This window comes from Lissotriton helveticus, chromosome 3_2 (assembly GCF_964261635.1).
Source record: "Lissotriton helveticus chromosome 3_2, aLisHel1.1, whole genome shotgun sequence".
NCBI classification, from domain to species: domain Eukaryota; kingdom Metazoa; phylum Chordata; class Amphibia; order Caudata; family Salamandridae; genus Lissotriton; species Lissotriton helveticus.
Genome location: NC_136062.1, coordinates 489988270 through 490013844, shown reverse-complemented (window position 1 = coordinate 490013844; position 25575 = coordinate 489988270). Strand labels below are relative to the sequence as shown.

At 52.8% G+C, this 25575-nt stretch overlaps 1 protein-coding gene across 2 annotated transcripts in view; it reads right to left on the bottom strand.

The window, feature by feature from the left end:
• The window catches only part of SPI1 (Spi-1 proto-oncogene), a 164235-nt gene extending 155671 nt beyond the window's left edge, over positions 1-8564 (bottom strand). Inside the window, exon 1 of one of the 2 annotated variants that reach the window (XM_078684450.1) lies at positions 7213-8564. In XM_078684450.1, coding sequence (XP_078540576.1) covers positions 7213-7257 — 45 coding nt within the window. In that variant the 5' untranslated portion in view covers positions 7258-8564. The remainder of the gene's footprint in view (positions 1-7212) is intronic. The other variant, XM_078684449.1, reaches the window with a different exon arrangement.
• Between the last annotated feature and the right edge of the window lie 17011 nt (positions 8565-25575).

Sequence of the window (25575 nt, the reverse complement as noted above, 5' to 3'; positions counted from 1 at the left end):
CCCCAAAGCTATGAGGAGGATTGGACGGCAGGTATTAGTCATTTTAATGTATATTGAATTAATAAACAACTGTTGTTGTGCTCATCTCTAAAAAATGCAAACAGCGCCACCCTGTGGCAGACTATCCTGAGACCCGGTGTTGGCAATTAGGGGTTGGTGCTGAGCATGGGAAACTGCCTGCTCAAATTAAGCACGGGTGACAAGCAGCAGTCTATATGGGCTTCCCCGGGCCTCAGTCTCTGTACGGCCTTTAGACTGCTACCAGACGTCTCCAGATCCTAAAGGAATCCTGCATGAGCCCCAGCCTTAGTCTATAGGGCCTTCAGACTGCTACAGACTTCAGCAGATCCTAAAGGAACCCTACGTGGGCCCCCAGCCTCTATAGAGCCTTTAGGAAGTCATCAGGCTTCTCCACACCCTAAAGGAATCATACATGCCCCCCCGCCCCCAAGCCTCACTCTCTATAGAACCTTCTGGGAGCTATTAGGCCTCTCCAGATCCTAAAGGAACCCTATATGGGCCCCCAGCCTCTATAGAGCCTTCAGACTGCTACCAGACGTCTCCAGACCCTAAAGTAACCCTGCATGGACCCGCAGCCTCAGTCTCTATAGGACCTTCAGGCAGCTACTAGGCTTCTCCAGACCCTACAGGAATCATAAATGCCCCCTCCCAGCCTTAGTCTCTATAGGGCCTTCAGGGAGCCATCAGGCTTCTCCAGATCCTAAAGGAACCCTACAGATGCCCCCTCCCCCAGCCTCTGCCTCTATGGAGGCATCAGGCAGGCAGAAGGCTTCTCCAGACTCAAAAGGAACTCTACATGCCCCCCAGCCTCAGTCTCTATAGGGGCTTCAGGCAGCTACCAGGCTTCTCCGGACACTTACGGAACCCTACATAGACTCCCCCAGTCTTCATAGGGTTGACCCAACTATCAGAATTCCTCCCAGTCCATGTCAGGCCTCTACCCACATCAAATCCTACAGGATAGTCAGCTAGTCTCAGCCCGTGGGCAGCTCTCAGGACTGATCCACGCGCTAGAGAAACTCTCATTACGCAGCCCCTATATGGCCTCAACGGTGCCACTATAAAGGGGCCCTCGCCCCAGAAGGGTCTGACACCCACCCCTCTCTTGACCACTGATCCCCTTAGGATCTGCCAATGAGAGAAGGGCAGGAGCCAGGACTGCCCCCATTGCTGCCCTTTGAGCCTGGACCCCAGAGGAGGTTGATTGTGGGGGGGAGCCTGCAGACTCCCTTTGAGAAGGTGAAGCCCACAGCTTCTATTACTTATTGTCCATCATTGCTGTTTAGCTAAGAGCGTGGGATCCTCAGCCAGGAGGGGGCGCTGTACGTTGCCCCCCACATCACATAATTCATGGTGCAGCTGCATGAAATTCACTAACTCACCTCAGACCCACAATCATTTATGTCACCTCTGCCAAAACACACTGTGTGTCCTCAGACACACACCACTGAGTCACCAACAATTGCACGTTGTTCACCAAACACACACCTCCTACTTAACAGCACACCCCACCACAACCACAAAACATGCCGGGTGTTCGACTACATACGTCACCTAATATACACCTCAGGTTTACCAGCACACCACACACAACCACAAAACATGCGGCGTGTTTGACAACATACACCACCAAATACACACTCCAGGTTTACTAGCACACCCCACCACAACCACCAAACATGCTGCATGTTCAACAACATACATCACCAAACACACAATCCAGGTTTGACAACACACCACACCACAAAACATGCCTCGTGTTTATACACCTCAGGTTTACCAGCGCTCCACACACAACCACAAAACATGCTGCATTTTTGACAACAAACATCACTAAATACACACTCCAGGTTTACTAGCACACCCCACCACAACCACCAAACATGCTGCATGTTCAACAACATACATCACCAAACACACAATCCAGATTTGCCAGCACACCACAACCACAAAACATGCTGCGTGTTCGACAACATGCATCACCTAATATACACCTCAGGTTTACCAGCGCACCACACCCAACCACAAAACATGCCAAATGTTTGACAACATACAGCACCGAATACACACTCCATGTTTACCAGCACACCTCATCACAAAACATGCTGCATGTTTGACAACATACATCACCAAACACTTCCCAAGTTTTTCAGCACACCCCACCACAACCACAAACATGCTGTGTGTTCAACAACATACTTCATCAAACACACCGCCTAGGTTTACCTAAACAGCCCACCACAACCACAAAACATGGAGCGTGTTCAAAAATATACATCACCAAACAGACAACCCAGGTTTACCAGCAAACCCCAGACCACAACAACAAAACATACCGCATGTTTGACAACATACATCACCAAATACACACTCCAGGTTTACTAGTACACCCCACCACAACCACAAAACATGCTGCGTGTTTATACACCTCAGGTTTACCAGCGCACCACACACAACTACAAAACATGCTGCATGTTTGACAACATACATCACTAAATACACACTCCAGGGTTGCTAGCACACCCCACCACAACCACCAAACATGCTGCGTGTTCAACAACATACATCACCAAACACACAATCCAGTTTGCCAGCACACCAGAACCACAAAACATGGTGCGTGTTTATACAACTCAGGTTTACCAGCGCTCCACACACAACCACAAACATGCTGCATGTTCGACAACATACATCACCAAACACACAACCCAGGTTTACCAGCACACCCCACCACAAAACATGCAGCATGTTTGACAACATACATCACCAAGCACTTCCCAAGTTTTTCAGCACACACCACCACAACCACAAACATGCTGTGTGTTCAACAACATACTTCATCAAACACACCGCCTAGGTTTACCTAAACAGCCCACCACAACCACAAAACATGGAGCGTGTTCAAAAATATACATCACCAAACAGACAACCCAGGTTTACCAGCACCCCCCACCACAACAACAAAACATGTTGTGTGTTTAACAACGTACATCACCTAATATGCACCTCAGGGTTATCAGCACACCACACACAACCACAAAACATGCCACATGGTTGACAACATACATCACTAAATACACACTCCAGGTTTACTAGCACACCCCACCACAACCACCAAACATGCTGTGTGTTCAACAACATACATCACCAAACACACAATCCAGGTTTGCCAGCACACCACACCACAAAACATGCTGCGTGTTTATACACCTCAGGTTTACCAGCGCTCCACACACAACCACAAAACATGCTGCATGTTTGACAACATACATCACTAAATACACACTCCAGGTTTACTAGGACACCCCACCACAACCACCAAACATGCTGCGTTTTCAACAACATACATGACCAAACACACAATCCAGATTTGCCAGCACACCACAACCACAAAACATGCTGCGTGTTCGACAACATGCATTACCTAATATACACCACAGGTTTACCAGCGCACCACACCCAACCACAAAACATGCCACATGTTTCACAACATACATCACCGAATACACACTCCAGGTTTACCAGCACACCTCACCACAAAACATGCTGCATGTTTGACAACATACATCACCAAACACTTCCCAAGTTTTTCAGCACACCCCACCACAACCACAAACATGCTGTGTGTTCATCAACATACTTCATCAAACACACCGCCTAGGTTTACCTAAACAGCCCACCACAACCACAAAACATGGAGCGTGTTCAAAAATATACATCACCAAACAGACAACCCAGGTTTACCAGCACACCCCACCACGAAAACAAAACATACAGTGTGTTCAACAACATACATCACCTAATATGCACCTCAGGGTTATCAGCGCACCACCCACAACCACAAAACATGCCGCATATTTGACAACATACATCATTAAATACACACTCCAGGTTTACTAGCACACATCACCACAACCACCAAACATGCTGTGTGTTCAACAACATACATCACCAAACACACAATCCAGGTATGCTAGCACACCACACCACAACCACAAAACATGCCGCATGTTCGACAACATACATCACCTAATATACACCTCAGGTTTACCAGCGCACCACACACAACCACAAAACATGCCACATGTTTGAAAACATACATCACCAAATACACACTCCAGGTTTACTAGCACACCCCACCACAACCACAAAACATGCTGCGTGTTTATACACCTCAGGTTTACCAGCACACCCCACCACAACCACCAAACATGCTGCGTGTTCAATAACATACATCAGCAAACACACAATCCAGTTTGCCAGCACACCACAACCACAAAGCATGGTGCGTGTTTATACAACTCAGGTTTACCAGCGCACCACACACAACCACAAACATGCTGCATGTTCGACAACATACATCACCAAACACACAACCCAGGTTTACCAGCACACCCCACCACAAAACATGCTGCATGTTTGACAACATACATCACCAAGCACTTCCCAAGTTTTTCAGCACACACCACCACAACCACAAACATGCTGTGTGTTCAACAACATACTTCATCAAACACACCGCCTAGGTTTACCTAAACAGCCCACCACAACCACAAAACATGGAGCGTGTTCAAATATATACATCACCAAACAGACAACCCAGGTTTACCAGCACACCCCACCACAACAACAAAACATGCCGTGTGTTCAACAACATACATCACCTAATATGCACCTCAGGGTTATCAGCACACCACACACACCACAAAACATGCCACATGTTTGACAACATACATCACTAAATACACACTCCAGGTTTACTAGCACACCCCACCACAACCACCAAACATGCTGTGTGTTCAACAACATACATCACCAAACACACAATCCAGGTTTGCTAGCACACCACACCACAACCACAAAACATGCCGCATGTTCGACAACATACATCCCCTAATATACACCTCAGGTTTACCAGCGCACCACACACAACCACAAAACATGCCACATGTTTGAAAACATACATCACCAAATACACACTCCAGGTTTACTAGCACACCCCACCAAAACCACAAAACATGCTGCGTGTTTATACACCTCAGGTTTACCAGCGCACCACACACAACTACAAAACATGCTGCATGTTTGACAACATACATCACTAAATACACACTCCAGGTTTACTAGCACACCCCACCCCAACCACCAAACATGCTGCGTGTTCAACAACATACATCACCAAACACGCAATCCAGTTTGCCAGCACACCACAACCACAAAACATGCTGCGTGTTTATACAACTCAGGTTTACCAGCGCACCACACACAACCACAAACATGCTGCATGTTCAACAACATACATCACCAAACACACAACCCAGATTTACCAGCACACCCCACCACAAAACATGCTGCATGTTTGACAACATACATCACCAAGCACTTCCCAAGTTTTTCAGCACACACCACCACAACCACAAATATGCTGTATGTTCAACAACATACATCATCAAGCACACCGCCTAGGTTTACCTAAACAGCCCACCACAACCACAAAACATGGAGCGTGTTCAAAAATATACATCACCAAACTGACAACCCAGGTTTACCAGCACACCCCACCACAACAACAAAACATGCTGTGTGTTCAACAACATACATCACCTTATACGCACCTCAGGTTTATCAGCACACCACACACAACCACAAAACATGCCGCATGTTTCACAACATACATCACCAAATACACACTCTAGGTTTACTAGCACACCCCACCACAACCACCAAACATGCTTCGGGTTCGACAACATACATCACCAAACAGACAACCCAGGTTTACCAGCACACCCCACCACAACAGCAAAACATGCCGTGTGTTTAACAACATACATCACCTAAAATGCACCTCAGGTTTATCAGCACACCACACACAACCACAAAAAAAATGCTGCATGTTTAACAACATACATCACCAAATACACACTCCAGGTTTACCAGCACACCCTACCACAACAACAAAACATGCTGCCTGTTCAACAACATACATCATCAAACGTACATCCCAATTTTACAATTGCACCCCATCACAACCCCAAGGCATGCAGTGTGTTCAACAGCATACATCACCAAACACACCCCTAGGCTTATAGAATTACCTACAAACCCCACCACAGCCACAAACCATGCCACCTGTTCTGCAACAAACATCATCAACCACACCTTAGGTTTACCAGCACACAAACATGCCACATGCTTGACAACATACATCATCATATACATTGCAGGTTTACCAGCACATCCCACCACAACTATAAAACATGCTGCATGTTCAAAAACATATGTCGCCCCACACAGCTTAGGGTTATCAGCACTCCCCACCTCAAGCACACAACATGCTGCGTGTTCGAACAACAAACATCACCAACCACAGACATCAGGTTTACCAGCACACCCCACTTCAACCACAAATCATTCAGCGTGTTCGACAACAAACATCACCAAACACACAAGCCAGGTTTACTAGCACACCCCACCACAACCACCAACCATGATGCATGTTCAACAACAAACATCACCAAACACACAATCCAGGTTTTTCAGCACACCACAACCACAAAACATGCCGCGTGTTTATTCACCTCAGGTTTACCAGCGCACCACACACAACCACAAAACATGCAGCATGTTTGACAACATACATCACCAAATACACATTCCAGGTTTAGTAGCACACCCCACCAAAACCACCAAGCATGCTGCGTGTCCAGCAACAAACATCATCAACCACACACCTCAGGCCTACCAGCACACCCCACCTCAACCACACAACATGCTGCGTGTTCAGCGACAAACATCACCAATCACACACCTCAGGCCTACCAGCACATCCCCCAGTTTCTTCAACACCTACTTCATTGTCAATAAATAAATATCCCTCTTTTTAACTTAAACACCTTACACACCATGTAGTCACAAACTCACGCAAACACACTGCATGTGCAACACACCCCAGAAAGCCGCCAGTACTCACTGTGTATTCACTAAAAGACACAGCATGTTCAAAAGACCTCCACGAGAGATTAACACCTTCTAGAACTTCCCTAAAACAGACTGTGAGTTCATCCCCACACCCCATTGACACACACTAGTGGAAAAAAGATACATTTTAAGAACACCTAGTAATATCAACCGTTCTGTGCCCCCTCCCAAAATTGAAAAGGACTCATGCCGAAGAAAGACCAAGGCACTTACCGGTGAGATGATGGTGAACCCTTCCATCGAGTGAGCCTGTAACATTTGCAACGACGTAGAGTAGCAAGCGCAGCCAACTCCAGGGTGTGGCAGGGAGACCCTGCGGCTAAAACTCCATGGAGGGAGGGTGACCGGAGCTTAAAAGCACCACACAGATCAAGGCACCTAAGATAAACCCCACAGCGAGCCCAGGAACCTCCACAGGACTTTAACGACACCTTACGGGAGCTCAGAGACACCACCTATGGAGTAGAAACATCGAAGAGACCTCAACGACACCTTACGGGAGCTCAGAGGCACCACCTATAGAGTAGAAATCTTGACAGGACCTCAACAACACCTTACGGGAGCTCAGAGGCACCACCTATGGAGTAGAAATCTTGACAGGACCTCAACAACACCTTACGGGAGCTCAGAGGCACCACCTATGGAGTAGAAATCTCACTAGGACCTCAACAACACCTTACGGGAGCTCAGAGACACCACCTATAGAGTAGAAACATCGAATAGACCTCAACGACACTTTACGGGAGCTCAGCAACACCACCTATGGAGTAGAAACATCGAATAGACCTCAACGACACTTTACGGGAGCTCAGAGACACCACCTGTAGAGTAGAAATCTCACTAGGACCTCAACAACACCTTACGGGAGCTCAGAGACACCACCTATAGAGTAGAAATCTCACTAGGACCTCAACAACACCTTACGGGAGCTCAGAGGCACCACCTATAGAGTAGAAATCTTGACAGGACCTCAACAACACCTCACGGGAGCTCGGAGATACCACCTATAGAGTAGAAACATCGAAGAGACCTCAACCACACCTTACGGGACCTCAGGTATGGCGAACAAACATCAAAGGGACTTCAACAACACCTTATGGGACCTCAGAGACACCATCTAGGGCGTACAAACCTCAAAGGGACGTCGACAGCACCATTCGGGACTTTAAAGACATCTTTCTGGACCTCAACAGCTCCCTACTGTAGCTCAGAGAAGCCCCTCTGGACCCAGAAGACACCGCTGCAGGCCCTCAAAGCTCCACAAGATTCTATCAACAACCTTTGCACCCCCAAGACAGCTCACAGGGCTTGAGAGCCCCTCAGAGGCGCGCAGAGACACCCCCGAAACCTCAAAGGCCACCACTCAGGAACTCATGACTCCAAAGGCCTAAGAGGACCCCACAGAGGCTGAGAGCCCTTAGCAGCACCCCCAAAGCTGAGGTCCCGGCCCAGTGGCCCCCCTTGAGCTGGTGCGGGGGGGAGGGGAGCTCGGTTCTCCTTCTCTGCCTCGCCCCAGTGATTCAGAGGAAGACGCCGCTTCCCCAGCAAGTTCCTTCTTTTCTGCCGGGGCCCGAGCACCACGAGGGAGGCTCTCTCGGCCCCCGTGACGTCACCGCGCCTCCCAGGCGCATCAATCAAGCCTGGGACGGGCAGGAAGCCTGGCAGTGGCTGCCCGACCTGTGGGCAGCAGAGGGGGGCAAAGGGTGGGGGGTAAGGACCACAGAGGGGCGTCAGCAGGACGGGGGGGGCAGTGGGAGGGAGACATCCACAGGGCGGGGGGGGCAGTGGGAGGGAGATATCTACAGGGCAGGGGGTTAGTGGGAGGGAGACTTCTACAGGGGCGGGGGCAGTTACAGGGTGCATCAGTGTCCAGGTGGGGTCAAGTATGGGGAGGGGGGACACTCATAGGGCGCCTGAATGAGAGGTGGGTTCTTAACAGGGCTTAATGCACCGTGGGACCAATAACCGGAGGCCCAGTGAAGGGGTCAAGAGAGGGTCGGTCACGGAGGGGGGCTCTAGGGGGGTCGGACTAGAATTACCATCAACAGGGAGTGGGGAGTCGATGGAGAAGATGTCTTTAAGGGGTCTCGGATGCTGGTTTCAGGTGGGCGTTCGCTGTGGATGTGTCCGGAGACCCCATCGAGGTCATGTGGAATAGTGGCCCCATCACTAGTGTGCACTACGGAGGCCTTAGAGCTGTGGAGATGGTGCACCATGGAGGCCGCAGCACTACTGCGGAGTATGCACTAATGTGCACTACGGATGAATTGGCACTTGTGAAGATGGTGCACCATGGAGGCTATAGCACAAGTGCAGTATGGATGTTTTAGCACTAGTGAGGAGTGTGCAGTTAAAAGGCCATAGCCCTGTAGACGTCTTAGCACTAGGGAGGCCATAGCACCATGTAAGCTTAAGCCCTAGGAAAGTCTGAGCACCATGGAGACCCAGACCTTAGCACTAGTGAAGAGTGCGGAGGCCTCCATATGCCCCTATGGGCACCTCAGCGCCATGGAGACCTTAGCACTAGTGAAGAGTGCCGAGGCCTCCATATGCCCCTATGGGCACCTCAGCGCCATGGAGGGCTTAGCACTAGTGAAGAGTGCGGAGGCCTCCATGTGCCCCTATGGGCACCTCAGCACCATGGAGACCCAGACCTTAGCACTAGTGAAGAGTGCGGAGGCCTCCACAGTACCCCTATGGGTACCTCAGCGCCATGGAGGGCTTAGCACCAGTGAAGAGTGCCGAGGCCTCCATAGTGCCCCTATGGGCACCTCAGCGCCATGGAGACCTTAGCACTAGTGAAGAGTGCCGAGGCCTCCATATGCCCCTATGGGCACCTCAGCGCCATGGAGACCTTAGCACTAGTGAAGAGTGCCGAGGCCTCCATATGCCCCTATGGGCACCTCAGCGCCATGGAGGGCTTAGCACTAGTGAAGAGTGCGGAGGCCTCCATATGCCCCTATGGGCACCTCAGCGCCATGGAGGGCTGAGCACTAGTGAAGAGTGCAGAGGCCTCCATATGCCGCTATGGGCACCTCAGCGCCATGGAGGGCTGAGCACTAGTGAAGAGTGCAGAGGCCTCCATATGCCGCTATGGGCACCTCAGCGCCATGGAGGGCTGAGCACTAGTGAAGAGTGCTGAGGCCTCCATATGCCGCTATGGGCACCTCAGCGCCATGGAGGGCTGAGCACTAGTGAAGAGTGCTGAGGCCTCCATATGCCCCTATGGGCACCTCAACGCCATGGAGGCCTGAGCACTAGTGAAGAGTGCCAAGGCCTCCACAGTACCCCTATGGGTACCTCAGCGCCATGGAGGTCTTAGCACTAGTGAAGAGTGCGGAGGCCTCCATATGCCCTATGGACACCTCAGCGCCATGGAGGGCTTAGCACCAGTGAAGAGTGCCGAGGCCTCCATATGCCCCTATGGGCACCTCAGCGCCATGGAGGGCTGAGCTCTAGTGAAGAGTGCCGAGGCCTCCATATGCACCTATGGGCACCTCAGCGCCGTGGAGGGCTTAGCACCAGCGAAGAGTGCCGAGGCCTCCATATGCCCCTATGGGCACCTCAGCGCCTTGGAGGGCTTAGCACTAGTGAAGAGTGCCGAGGCCTCCATATGCCCCTATGGGCACCTCAGCGCCATGGAGGGCTTAGCACCAGTGAAGATTGCTGAGGCCTCCATATGCCCCCATGGGCACCTCAGCGCCATGTAGGGCTTAGCACTACTGAAGAGTGCCGAGGCCTCCATAGTGCCCCTATGGGCACCTATGGGCACCTCAGCGCCATGGAGGGCTTAGCACTAGTGAAGAGTGGGGAGGCCTCCATATGCCCCTATGGGCACCTCAGCGCCATGGAGGGCTTAGCACTAGTGAAGAGTGCCGAGGCCTCCATGTGCCCCTATGGGCACCTCAGCGCCATTGAGGCCTTAGCAATAGTGAACAGTGCCGAGGCCTCCATAGTGCCCCTTTGGGCACCTCAGCGCCATGGAGGTCTTAGCACTAGTGAAGAGTGCGGAGGCCTCCATATGCCCTATGGACACCTCAGCGCCATGGAGGGCTTAGCACTAGTGAAGAGTGCCGAGGCCTCCATATGCCCCTATGGGCACCTCAGCGCCATGGAGGGCTTAGCACCAGTGAAGAGTGCCGAGGCCTCCATATGCCCTATGGGCACCTCAGCGCCATGGAGGGCTTAGCACTAGTGAAGAGTGCCGAGGCCTCCATATGCCCCTATGGGCACCTCAGCGCCATGGAGGGCTTAGCACCAGTGAAGAGTGCCGAGGCCTCCATATGCCCCTATGGGCACCTCAGCGCCATGGGGACCTTAGCACTAGTGAAGAGTGCCGAGGCCTCCATGTGCCCCTATGGGCACCTCAGCGCCATGGAGGTCTGAGCACGAGTGAAGAGTGCCGAGGCCTCCATATGCCCCTATGGGCACCTCAGCGCCATGAAGGGCTTAGCACCAGTGAAGAGTGCCGAGGCCTCCATATGCCCTATGGGCACCTCAGCGCCATGGAGGGCTTAGCACCAGTGAAGAGTGCCGAGGCCTCCATATGCCCTATGGGCACCTCAGCGCCATGGAGGGCTTAGCACTAGTGAAGAGTGCCGAGGCCTCCATATGCCCCTATGGGCACCTCAGCGCCATGGAGGGCTTAGCACCAGTGAAGAGTGCCGAGGCCTCCATATGCCCCTATGGGCACCTCAGCGCCATGGAGACCTTAGCACTAGTGAAGAGTGCCGAGGCCTCCATGTGCCCCTATGGGCACCTCAGCGCCATGGAGGTCTGAGCACGAGTGAAGAGTGCCGATGCCTCCATATGCACCTATGGGCACCTCAGCGCCATGGAGGTCTGAGCACGAGTGAAGAGTGCCAATGCCTCCATATGCACCTATGGGCACCTCAGCGCCATGGAGGTCTGAGCACGAGTGAAGAGTGCCGAGGCCTCCATATGCACCTATGGGCACCTCAGCGCCGTGGAGACCTTAGCACTAGTGAAGAGTGCCGAGGCCTCCATGTGCCCCTATGGGCACCTCAGCGCCATGGAGGTCTGAGCACGAGTGAAGAGTGCCGATGCCACCATATGCACCTATGGGCACCTCAGCGCCATGGAGGTCTGAGCACGAGTGAAGAGTGCCGATGCCTCCATATGCACCTATGGGCACCTCAGCGCCATGGAGGTCTGAGCACGAGTGAAGAGTGCCGAGGCCTCCATATGCACCTATGGGCACCTCAGCGCCATGGAGGTCTGAGCACGAGTGAAGAGTGCCAATGCCTCCATATGCACCTATGGGCACCTCAGCGCCATGGAGGTCTGAGCACGAGTGAAGAGTAATGAGGCCTCCATATGCCCCTATGGGCACCTCAGCGCCGTGGAGGTCTGAGCACTAGTGAAGAGTAATGAGGCCTCCAAATGCCCCTATGGGCACCTCAGCGCCATGGAGGTCTGAGCACTAGTGAAGAGTGCCGAGGCCTCCATGTGCCCCTATGGGCACCTCAGCGCCATGGGGATAGTCTGTACTCCTGCATGGCTCTAGGAGAGCCCTTGCATGGGTCTGGAGAGCGTGTACCCCGGCGTCCCTCCAAAGCCTTTACTCCTGCCTGGCTCTGGAGCCGTGTACCTCTGCATGGATCTTGGCCGCTGTACCCTTGCATGGGTCTGGAGATCCGCCCCCCCCCCCGCCTTGAGTTCACCACAGCGAGTTCTGTACGTTTTTGAGTTCTTTGCCTTGGTATATTTGGGAATCTCGCGCGTGCATTGAGGGTTTCATGTACCACGACCTGCGACCCCCAGCAGAGCTCTGTGGTCTGAGGCACCCCCCGTGCACCCTCCTTTGCTGATCTTTAATTTGAATTTGAATTTGAATTTAAAAACATTTGTATAGCGCGCTTCTACCGTGCGGTTTCTTGGCGCTTTAGGATTGCAAGGAGACAAACAGGATCAGAGGGAGGCTAGACATTATAGGCTTGGGAGAAAAGCAGGGTTTTAAGGCCTTTCCGGAACTCGATGTAAGAAGGCGTCATACGGAGTTCCATCGGAAGGGAGTTCCAGAACGCAGGAGCGAGAACTGAGAATTTTGTTCCGCCCGCCTTTTTCTTTCTGAAACGGGGAGTAGTTAGCAGGGCCTGATGAGTGGATCGAAGCTCTCTTCCCGGCGTGTAAGATTTGATGGCGGAGCAAATGAACTCCGGGGCGGTGCCCATTTTGGCCTGAAAGGTGGTACAGCCAAGCTTAAACAAGGCTCGCTCTTTCACCGGCAGCCAGTGCAGGGCCTGCAGTAAAGGAGTAACTCGGTGGAATTTGGGCAGGCCGTGAATCAGGCGGGCAGCCTGGTTCTGCACTAGCTGCAACCGGTGGATGGCGTAGGCTGGAGCGCCATTGTAAATGATGTTACCATAGTCAAGGCGCGAGAGCACCATGGCCATCACAATGATCTTTAGGGCGGGTAGAGAGAAAAAACAAGAGATCTTCCTAATGGTTCTGAGGGGAAAAAAACAGGAGGAGACAACCGAGTTAACCTGTGAGTGAACAGAAAGTGAAGAATTCAGGAAAATACCAAGGGTTTTGACTTTGGGGACAGGGAGCGGGGGGACACCAAGTGAGGAAGGCCAATGGGAAGGGGACCAGGGACTGCAACCACCTCCGATCAGGACTAATTCCGTCTTGTCCGGATTGAGTTTGAGGTGGTTGCAGTTCATCCAATCCTGGATGAACAACATGACGGATTGGACGTTCAAGGAGGATGAGGAAGAGTGGGAAAGGTTAAAAATTAGCTGGAGGTCATCGGCGTAATTGAACACCGTGACCTCGAGCTGCTGTAACATAAAAATAAGGGGGTAGATGTATAAATTAAACAAAAGAGGGGAGAGTGAGGAACCTTGGGGGACTCCACATACAACCTTACGAGGGGCAGCAGTAAAACCAGCTAGATAGACTGCCTGAGCCCTATCGCTCAGGAAGGACTCAAGCCAGGCGAAGGCCAGGCCCTCTATGCCCGCCGCCCTGACACGGGTGAGGAGGATGGAGTGGTCCACCGTGTCAAACGCGGCGGACAGGTCTAAAAGGATGAGGGCCTGCGGTAGGTTAGTGTCAATGCCTTCGCGTAGGTTGTCCATCACTGAGGTCACCACCTTCTCCGTAGAGTGGAGGGGGCGAAAGCCCGCCTGCCGGGGGGAGAGGCAGTGGTTGGTTTCCACGTAGGTGCTCAGGGTGCTGGTTACGTGGGTTTCTAGAACCTTGCCCAGGTAAGGCAGAAGGGAGATGGGGCGGTAATTGGAAGGGGATGAAGGGTCAGCACCGGGCTTTTTTAGAATAGGGATAACAGCCGCAAATTTGTGAGCAGTGGGGACCACTCCATTACTGAGTGAGTCGTTCAGAAGGGTGAGGGGAGGAGTAGAGCAGTTTAGGAAGATTTCTCTCAGGATGTGGGCAGGGGCAAAGTCTAGGGGGGAGCCTGACTTTACCTTTTGAAGCAGGGATGAAAGTGTAGCCTCAGTCAAGGGGGGAATGGAGGTGAGTTTGGAAGTGGCAGCAGGTGGGGAAGGGTTGGTGAAAGTGGGGGAAGGGAGAGGGATATTGGCCTTCATCTTTGCGACCTTGTCAACAAAAAAGTTGTTGAGTGAGTCGCAGAGCGGTTGGGAAGGGGGGATCGAAACCGTGGCTCTATTGGATGAGGCAAGCTCGTGTACTGTAGCAAAGATTTCTTTAGATTGAGATTCTGCTTCCAGTATCCTGTTAGAGTAAAACAGGGTCTTAGCATCGAGGATGCCTTGCTTATACGTCTTGAGCACGGAGAGATAAGTAGTTTTTTTTACGGGGCAGTATTCTCTTCTCCATGCACGCTCTGCTCTGCGTGCGGCCAGTTTCTTCTCCTTAAGGTCAGAGGTGAACCAGCGGTTAGCAGCATGAGCTCGCTTGACCGTGATCCGCCTCAAAGGAGCAAAGTCGTCACCTGCCTGGGTCAGCCAGCCATCGATAGTGGCCAGTTGGGCCGTGGCAGTGAGGCCTGAAAGGTCGGGGCAGGAATTAACTAGAGATGAGCAGAAAGTTGGCATATCTGCCTTACCCCATTTTCTGACCCAGGTGTTCTTGGGAAGGGGGGGGGGTTTGGTAGCTGGAGCTAAGGAAAGTGAAAAAGAAATTAAAAAGTGGTCCGACCAGGAACAGGGGGAGATGGTAGGGGAAGTAGTGGAAACATTCAAGGTCCACACCTGGTCGAGCAGGTGGCCTTGCACGTGGGTAGGGCTGTGAACATGGGGGGTGAAGTTAAGGCTGGTCATAAGGTCGGTAAATTCTTTGGATTGGGGATTTTCGGCAGGATCGTTGGGCCAGAAGTTAAAGTCACCCAGCACCAGCACTGATGAGTTGTTGACAACCAGTGTTGCAAGGACATCCTGGAGACTGGAAACAAAAGTGGGGGTGGGGTGTGGGGGGCGATAGATGAGGACAACGGTAAGGGGGGCCGATTGAGAGCTAGCGCGAATTATCAGACAATCAACTTCAGGGATGGAAGGAGAAGGAAGAGTCTGAAAGTGAGAGTCAGTGTGAGCTATCAGGGCTACTCCACCACCTCTTCTGCCCTCCGGTCGATCCGCACGGATGATGGAATATGAGGGAGGAAGTGCGGCTAAGACGTGAGGCAGGGAGTCGGCCTTAAACCAGGTCTCTGTTAAAAACAAGAGATCCGGGTTATGGGTGTCAAGGTAATCAAATAGCTCATGCTGGTGACTGACTGCTGATCTGGTGTTAAGAAGCGCAGCGGTGGTGTTAAAGGTCGGCGTGAGGGGAACAGAGGAGGGGGAGAGTGTGGGGGTAACAGCGCGGGACAAGGGGGAAGAACTTGATATAGCAGTAGGTGGAGTAGTCGAAGGACTCGAAAGAAGACTTAGACTTTGCAATAAGTTGGACACGTGCGGACTGATGGTACCTGGGAGCCAGTAGGAGAGAAGGCCAGGGGATGAGTATGACAGCGGTGCGACATGAGGAGGCGCCCCTTGCCCCGGCCTGCCGCGGACGGGCGCAGACGGGCTGGACTCTGGCGTGACTCCGGCGAGCCTACGGCACGCCCGCTGCGCTCGTCCGCTGCGCTGACACATAGGTGACGTTTAAATGGAGGAGCAGCGTGGGGGGAGTGGCGTGGGTGGGGTTGGACGAACCAGCCCGGTCCAAGATGGCGGCCACTACCGCTGGGAGCCTCGGATGTTATGAGCTGCCAGCCAGCCCCGCTGAGCCCCTAGAAGATAAGGTAGGAAGTTAGGGGGTACCTGTGAATTTTCAGTGCAGGTTAGACAAAAAAATCGCAATTTAAAAATTAATGCGTGTCACCGCTTTTCAGTCAGCGTGACAGCGCGCTAAAACTATAATGCTCCGACGCAGCCCTCAGCTCCTGTAAGCAAGCCCACTGCCACCGGGCTGCTCACAATCGCTGGGGAAACGTCAGGGTCACTCCTAAATGGAGGAGCAGCGTGGGGGGAGTGGCGTGGGTGGGGTTGGACGAACCAGCCCGGTCCAAGATGGCGGCCACTACCGCTGGGAGCCTCGGATGTTATGAGCTGCCAGCCAGCCCCGCTGAGCCCCTAGAAGATAAGGTAGGAAGTTAGGGGGTACCTGAGAATTTTCAGTGCAGGTTAGACAAAAAAATCGCAATTTAAAAATTAATGCGTGTCACCGCTTTTCAGTCAGCGTGACAGTGCGCTAAAACTATAATGCTCCGACGCAGCCCTCAGCTCCTGTAAGCAAGCCCACTGCCACCGGGCTGCTCACAATCGCTGGGGAAACGTCAGGGTCACTCCTAAATGGAGGAGCAGCGTGGGGGGAGTGGCGTGGGTGGGGTTGGACGAACCAGCCCGGTCCAAGATGGCGGCCACTACCGCTGGGAGCCTCGGATGTTATGAGCTGCCAGCCAGCCCCGCTGAGCCCCTAGAAGATAAGGTAGGAAGTTAGGGGGTACCTGTGAATTTTCAGTGCAGGTTAGACAAAAAAATCGCAATTTAAAAATTAATGCGTGTCACCGCTTTTCAGTCAGCGTGACAGCGCGCTAAAACTATAAGGCTCCGATGCAGCCCTCAGCTCCTGTAAGCAAGCCCACTGCCACCGGGCTGCTCACAATCGCTGGGGAAACGTCAGGGTCACTCCTAAATGGAGGAGCAGCGTGGGGGGAGTGGCGTGGGTGGGGTTGGACGAACCAGCCCGGTCCAAGATGGCGGCCACTACCGCTGGGAGCCTCGGATGTTATGAGCTGCCAGCCAGCCCCGCTGAGCCCCTAGAAGATAAGGTAGGAAGTTAGGGGGTACCTGTGAATTTTCAGTGCAGATTAGACAAAAAAAATCGCAATTTAAAAATTAATGCGTGTCACCGCTTTTCAGTCAGCGTGACAGCGCGCTAAAACTATAATGCTCCGACGCAGCCCTCAGCTCCTGTAAGCAAGCCCACTGCCACCGGGCTGCTCACAATCGCTGGGGAAACGTCAGGGTCACTCCTAAATGGAGGAGCAGCGTGGGGGGAGTGGCGTGGGTGGGGTTGGACGAACCAGCCCGGTCCAAGATGGCGGCCACTACCGCTGGGAGCCTCGGATGTTATGAGCTGCCAGCCAGCCCCGCTGAGCCCCTAGAAGATAAGGTAGGAAGTTAGGGGGTACCTGTGAATTTTCAGTGCAGGTTAGACAAAAAAATCGCAATTTAAAAATTAATGCGTGTCACCGCTTTTCAGTCAGCGTGACAGCGCGCTAAAACTATAATGCTCCGACGCAGCCCTCAGCTCCTGTAAGCAAGCCCACTGCCACCGGCTGCTCACAATCGCTGGGGAAACGTCAGGGTCACTCCTAAATGGAGGAGCAGCGTGGGGGGAGTGGCGTGGGTGGGGTTGGACAAACCAGCCCGGTCCAAGATGGCGGCCACTACCGCTGGGAGCCTCGGATGTTATGAGCTGCCAGCCAGCCCCGCTGAGCCCCTAGAAGATAAGGTAGGAAGTTAGGGGGTACCTGTGAATTTTCAGTGCAGGTTAGACAAAAAAATCGCAATTTAAAAATTAATGCGTGTCACCGCTTTTCAGTCAGCGTGACAGCGCGCTAAAACTATAAGGCTCCGATGCAGCCCTCAGCTCCTGTAAGCAAGCCCACTGCCACCGGGCTGCTCACAATCGCTGGGGAAACGTCAGGGTCACTCCTAAATGGAGGAGCAGCGTGGGGGGAGTGGCGTGGGTGGGGTTGGACGAACCAGCCCGGTCCAAGATGGCGGCCACTACCGCTGGGAGCCTCGGATGTTATGAGCTGCCAGCCAGCCCCGCTGAGCCCCTAGAAGATAAGGTAGGAAGTTAGGGGGTACCTGTGAATTTTCAGTGCAGGTTAGACAAAAAAAATAGCAATTTAAAAATTAATGCGTGTCACCGCTTTTCAGTCAGCGTGACAGCGCGCTAAAACTATAATGCTCCGACGCAGCCCTCAGCTCCTGTAAGCAAGCCCACTGCCACCGGGCTGCTCACAATCGCTGGGGAAACGTCAGGGTCACTCCTAAATGGAGGAGCAGCGTGGGGGGAGTGGCGTGGGTGGGGTTGGACGAACCAGCCCGGTCCAAGATGGCGGCCACTACCGCTGGGAGCCTCGGATGTTATGAGCTGCCAGCCAGCCCCGCTGAGCCCCTAGAAGATAAGGTAGGAAGTTAGGGGGTACCTGTGAATTTTCAGTGCAGGTTAGACAAAAAAATCGCAATTTAAAAATTAATGCGTGTCACCGCTTTTCAGTCAGCGTGACAGCGCGCTAAAACTATAATGCTCCGACGCAGCCCTCAGCTCCTGTAAGCAAGCCCACTGCCACCGGGCTGCTCACAATCGCTGGGGAAACGTCAGGGTCACTCCTAAATGGAGGAGCAGCGTGGGGGGAGTGGCGTGGGTGGGGTTGGACGAACCTGCCCGGTCCAAGATGGCGGCCACTACCGCTGGGAGCCTCGGATGTTATGAGCTGCCAGCCAGCCCCGCTGAGCCCCTAGAAGATAAGGTAGGAAGTTAGGGGGTACCTGTGAATTTTCAGTGCAGGTTAGACAAAAAAATCGCAATTTAAAAATTAATGCGTGTCACCGCTTTTCAGTCAGCGTGACAGCGCGCTAAAACTATAAGGCTCCGATGCAGCCCTCAGCTCCTGTAAGCAAGCCCACTGCCACCGGGCTGCTCACAATCGCTGGGGAAACGTCAGGGTCACTCCTAAATGGAGGAGCAGCGTGGGGGGAGTGGCGTGGGTGGGGTTGGACGAACCAGCTCGGTCCAAGATGGCGGCCACTACCGCTGGGAGCCTCGGATGTTATGAGCTGCCAGCCAGCCCCGCTGAGCCCCTAGAAGATAAGGTAGGAAGTTAGGGGGTACCTGTGAATTTTCAGTGCAGGTTAGACAAAAAAAATCGCAATTTAAAAATTAATGCGTGTCACCGCTTTTCAGTCAGCGTGACAGCGCGCTAAAACTATAATGCTCCGACGCAGCCCTCAGCTCCTGTAAGCAAGCCCACTGCCACCGGGCTGCTCACAATCGCTGGGGAAACGTCAGGGTCACTCCTAAATGGAGGAGCAGCGTGGGGGGAGTGGCGTGGGTGGGGTTGGACGAACCAGCCCGGTCCAAGATGGCGGCCACTACCGCTGGGAGCCTCGGATGTTATGAGCTGCCAGCCAGCCCCGCTGAGCCCCTAGAAGATATGGTAGGAAGTTAGGGGGTACCTGTGAATTTTCAGTGCAGGTTAGACAAAAAAATCGCAATTTAAAAATTAATGCGTGTCACCGCTTTTCAGTCAGCGTGACAGCGCGCTAAAACTATAATGCTCCGACGCAGCCCTCAGCTCCTGTAAGCAAGCCCACTGCCACCGGGCTGCTCACAATCGCTGGGGAAACGTCAGGGTCACTCCTAAATGGAGGAGCAGCGTGGGGGGAGTGGCGTGGGTGGGGTTGGACGAACCAGCCCGGTCCAAGATGGCGGCCACTACCGCTGGGAGCCTCGGATGTTATGAGCTGCCAGCCAGCCCCGCTGAGCCCCTAGAAGATAAGGTAGGAAGTTAGGGGGTACCTGTGAATTTTCAGTGCAGGTTAGACAAAAAAATCGCAATTTAAAAATTAATGCGTGTCACCGCTTTTCAGTCAGCGTGACAGCGCGCTAAAACTATAATGCTCCGACGCAGCTCTCAGCTCCTGTAAGCAAGCCCACTGCCACCGGGCTGCTCACATACTCCTGTCTGTGCACCGGGAGGATGAAGGTTGGCAGCGGGGACCGGCCAGGCCTTTGGTCACTCCCAGGAAGAGCTGCCTACAGGCCGCTCTTGTATTTCTAAATCGGTCTTTCAGTTCCTTGAAATCAGGTCCTTACTTTCATCTAATGGGACAGGGATGGCAGATATGCGATATCTATCTTCTATGTGCGACATACGTGCTTGGAGTGTATGTATGTATGTACGTATAGGGTATTTGTAAGACTCAAACCTAGCCAAAAGGCAGCGGAGCACTGTACAGGGTCAAAGTCGAGCATAAAGTCAACGAGTGATAGGAGCGAAAGCCGAGTTGTGGACAGCGAATGCATGGTGACGTAACGCTCGTTAAAGAGGTGACGTAACGCTCGTTAAAGAGGTGACGTAACGCTCGTTAAGGAGGTGACGTAAGGCTCGTTAAAGAGGTGCGTCTTCAACGTGTTCCTCCTTTGGAGCAGCATTGGGCGTCTTGATGGATAAGGGGGTGCTGTGCTGTTCTACATCTGGGGTGCATCGATAGAAAAGGCCTGTAGTCTTATTTTTTTCCTTTGTTGTACTTCTTAGTCTACAGTCTGAAGGTGTCCTGGCTGGGGACGTGCCGAGAACCACCAGAGAAAGCGAGCTTGTCTGCAAGATAAGTAGGGGTGCTGAGAACCACCAGAGATGGGGAGCTTGTCTGTGAGATAAGCAGGGGTGCCGAGAACCACCAGAGATGGGGAGCTTGTCTGAAGGTAAGTAGGGGTGCTGAGAACCACCAGAGATGGGGAGCTTGTCTGTAAGATAAGAAGGGGTGCCGGGAGCCTGTCTGCAAGAGAAGTAGGGGTGCCAAGAACCACCAGAGAAAGCGAGCTTGTCTGCAAGATAAGTAGGGGTGCTGAGAACCACCAGAGAAAGGGAGCTTGTCTGTAAGATAAGTAGGGGTGCTGAGAACCACCAGAGATGGGGAGCTTGTCTGTAAGATAAGCAGGGGTGCTGAGAAGCACCAGAAAAAGGGAGCTTGTCTGTAAGATAAGTAGGGGTGCTGAGAACCACCAGAGATGGGGAGCTTGTCTGCAAGATAAGTAGGGGTGCCGAGAACCACCAGAGAAAGGGAGCTTGTCTGTGAGATGAGCAGGGGTGCTGAGAACCACCAGAGATGGGGAGCTTGTCTGTGAGATAAGCAGGGGTGCTGAGAACCACCGGAGATGGGGAGCTTGTCTGAAGATAAGTAGGGGTGCTGAGAACCACCAGAGATGGGGAGCTTGTCTGTAAGATAAGTAGGGGTGCCGGGAGCTTGTCTGCAAGAGAAGTAGGGGTGCCGAGAACCACCAGAAAAAGGGAGCTTGTCTGCAAGATAAGCAGGGGTGCTGAGAACCACCAGAGACGGGGAGCTTGTCTGTAAGATAAGTAGGGGTGCTGAGAACCACCAGAGAAAGGGAGCTTGTCTGTAAGATAAGTAGGGGTGCTGAGAACCACCAGAGACGGGGAGCTTGTTTGTAAAATAAGCAGGGGTGCTGAGAACCACCAGAGAAAGGAAGCTTGTCTGTAAGATAAGTAGGGGTGCTGAGAACCACCAGAGACGGGGAGCTTGTCTTTAAGATAAGTAGGGGTGCTGAGAACCACCAGAGAAAGGGAGCTTGTCTGTAAGATAAGTAGGGGTGCTGAGAACCACCAGAGACGGGGAGCTTGTCTGTAAGATAAGTAGGGGTGCTGAGAACCACCAGAGAAAGGGAGCTTGTCTGTAAGATAAGTAGGGGTGCTGAGAACCACCAGAGACGGGGAGCTTGTCTGTAAGATAAGTAGGGGTGCTGAGAACCACCAGAGAAAGGGAGCTTGTCTGTAAGATAAGTAGGGGTGCCGAGAACCACCAGAGAAAGGGAGCTTGTCTGTGAGATAAGCAGGGGTGCTGAGAACCACCAGAGATGGGGAGCTTGTCTGTGAGATAAGCAGGGGTGCTGAGAACCACCAGAGATGGGGAGCTTGTCTGTTAGATAAGCGGGGTGCTGAGAACCACCAGGGATGGGGAGCTTGTCTGTAACATAAGCGGGGTGCTGAGAACCACCAGGGATGGGGAGCTTGTCTGTAAGATAAGCAGGGGTGCTGAGAACCACCAGAGATGGGGAGCTTGTCTGTGAGATAAGTAGGGGTGCTAAGAACCACCAGAGATGGGGAGCTTGTCTGCAAGATAAGTAGGGGTGCTGAGAACCACCAGAGACGGGGAGCTTGTCTCTAACATAAGCGGGGGTGCTGAGAACCACCAGAGATGGGGAGCTTGTCTGTGAGATAAGCAGGGGTGCTGAGAACCACCAGAGAAGGGGAGCTTGTCTCTAACATAAGCGGGGGTGCTGAGAACCACCAGAGATGGGGAGCTTGTCTGTGAGATAAGCAGGGGTGCTGAGAACCACCAGAGATGGGGAGCTTGTCTGAAGGTAAGTAGGGGTGCTGAGAACCACCAGAGATGGGGAGCTTGTCTGAAGATAAGTAGGGGTGCTGAGAACCACCAGAGATGGGGAGCTTGTCTGTAAGATAAGCAGGGGTGCTGAGAACCACCAGAGATGGGGAGTTTGTCTGTTAGATAAGTAGGGGTGCTGAGAACCACCAGAGATGGGGAGCTTGTCTGCAAGATAAGTAGGGGTGCTGAGAACCACCAGAGATGGGGAGCTTGTCTCTAACATAAGCGGGGGCTGCTGAGAACCACCAGAGACGGGGAGCTTGACTGTAAGATAAGCAGGGGTGCTGAGAACCACCAGAGACGGGGAGCTTATCTGTGAGATAAGTAAGGGTGCTAAGAACCACCAGAGATGGGGAGCTGGTCTGTAAGATAAGCAGGGGTGCTGAGAACCACCAGAGATGGGGAGCTTGTCTGTAACATAAGCGGGGTGCTGAGAACCAACAGGGATGGGGAGCTTGTCTGTAAGATAAGCAGGGGTGCTGAGAACCGGCAGAGATGGGGAGCTTGTCTGTGAGATAAGTAGGGGTGCTAGGAACCACCAGAGATGGGGAGCTGGTCTGTAAGATAAGCAGGGGTGCTGAGAACCACCAGGGATGGGGAGCTGGTCTGTAAGATAAGCAGGGGGTGCTGAGAACCACCAGAGATGGGGAGCTTGTCTGAAGATAAGTAGGGGTCATGAGAACCACCAGAGATGGGGAGCTTGTCTGCAAGAAAAGTAGGGGTGCTGAGAACCACCAGAGATGGGGAGCTTGTCTCTAACATAAGTGGGTGTGCTGAGAACCACCAGAGATGGGGAGCTTGTCTGTGAGATAAGCAGGGGTGCTGAGAACCACCAGAGATGGGGAGCTTGTCTGTGAGATAAGTAGGGGTGCTAAGAACCACCAGAGATGGGGAGCTGGTCTGTAAGATAAGCAGGGGTGCTGAGAACCACCAGAGATGGGGAGCTTGTCTGAAGATAAGTAGGGGTGCTGAGAACCACCAGAGATGGGGAGCTTGTCTGAAGATAAGCAGGGGTGCTGAGAACCCCCAGAGATGGGGAGCTTGTCTCTAACATAAGCGGGGGTGCTGAGAACAACCAGAGATGGGGAGATTGTCTGTGAGATAAGCAGGGGTGCTGAGAACCACCAGAGATGGGGAGCTTGTCTGTGAGATAAGTAGGGGTGCTGAGAACCACCAGAGATGGGGATCTTGTCTGTAAGATAAGCAGGGGTGCTAAGAACCACCAGAGATGGGGAGCTTGTCTGTAAGATAAGCGGGGTGTCGGGAACCACCAGAAATGGGGCGCTTGTATGTAACATAAGCAGGGGTGCTGAGAACCACCAGAGACGGGGAGCTTGTCTGTAAGATAAGCAGGGGTGCTGAGAACCACCAGAGATGGGGAGCTTGTCTGTGAGATAAGTAGGGGTGCTGAGAACCACCAGAGACGGGGAGCTTGTCTGTAAGATAAGCAGGGGTGCTGAGAACCACCAGAGATGGGGAGCTTGTCTGTGAGATAAGTAGGGGTGCTGAGAACCACCAGAGATGGGGAGCTTGTCTGTGAGATAAGCAGGGGTGCTGAGAACCACCAGAGATGGGGAGCTTGTCTGTGAGATAAGCAGGGGTGCTGAGAACCACCAGAGATGGGGAGTTTGTCTGTTAGATAAGTAGGGGTGCTGAGAACCGGCAGAGATGGGGAGCTTGTCTGCAAGATAAGTAGGGGTGCTGAGAACCACCAGAGACGGGGAGCTTGTCTAACATAAGCAGGGGTGCTGAGAACGACCAGAGATGGGGAGCTTGTCTGTAAGATAAGCAGGGGTGCTGAGAACGACCAGAGATGGGGAGCTTGTCTGTCAAGTCAAGTCAAGTCATAGCATTTATATAGCGCACTACGTACCCAGAGGGTTTCAAGGCGCTTAGGAGGGGAGGAGGATTATTTGTCAAATATCCACGTTTTAAGCTGCTTTCTGAACGCTAGGTGATTCTGGGTGAGGCGAAGGTATAATAAGCAGGGGTGGTGAGAACCACCAGAGATGGGGAGCTTGTCTGTTAGATAAGTAGGGGTGCCGAAAACCACCAGAGATGGGGAGCTTGTCTGTGAGATAAGCAGGGGTGCTGAGAACCACCAGAGATGGGGAGCTTGTCTGTAGGATAAGCGGGGTGCTGAGAACCACCAGAGATGGGGTGCTTGTCTGTGAGATAAGCAGGGGTGCTGAGAACCACCAGAGATGGGGAGCTTGTCTGTGAGAAAAGTAGGGGTGCTAAGAACCACCAGAGATGGGGAGCTGCTCTGTAAGATAAGCAGGGGTGCTGAGAACCACCAGAGATGGGGAGCTTGTCTGTGAGATAAGCAGGGGTGCTGAGAACCACCAGAGATGGGGAGCTTGTCTGTGAGATAAGCAGGGGTGCTGAGAACCACCAGAGATGGGGAGCTTGTCTGTGAGATAAGCAGGGGTGCTGAGAACCACCAGAGATGGGGAGCTTATCTGTGAGATAAGTAGGGGTGCTAAGAACCACCAGAGATGGGGAGCTGGTCTGTAAGATAAGCAGGGGTGCTGAGAACCACCAGAGATGGGGAGCTTGTCTCTAACATAAGCGGGGGTGCTGAGAACCACCAGAGATGGGGAGCTGGTCTGTAAGATAAGCAGGGGTGCTGAGAACCACCAGAGATGGGGAGCTGGTCTGTAAGATAAGCAGGGGTGCTGAGATTCACCAGAGACGGGAGCTTGTCTGTAAGATAAGCAGGGGTGCTGAGAACCACCAGAGACGGGGAGCTTGTCTGTGAGATAAGCAGGGGTGCTGAGAACCACCAGAGATGGGGAGCTTGTCTGTGAGATAAGCAGGGTGCTGAGAATCACCAGAGATGGGGAGCTTGTCTGTGAGATAAGCAGGGGTGCTGAGAACCACCAGAGATGGGGAGCTTGTCTGTGAGATAAGTAGGGGTGCTGAGAACCAGCAGAGATGG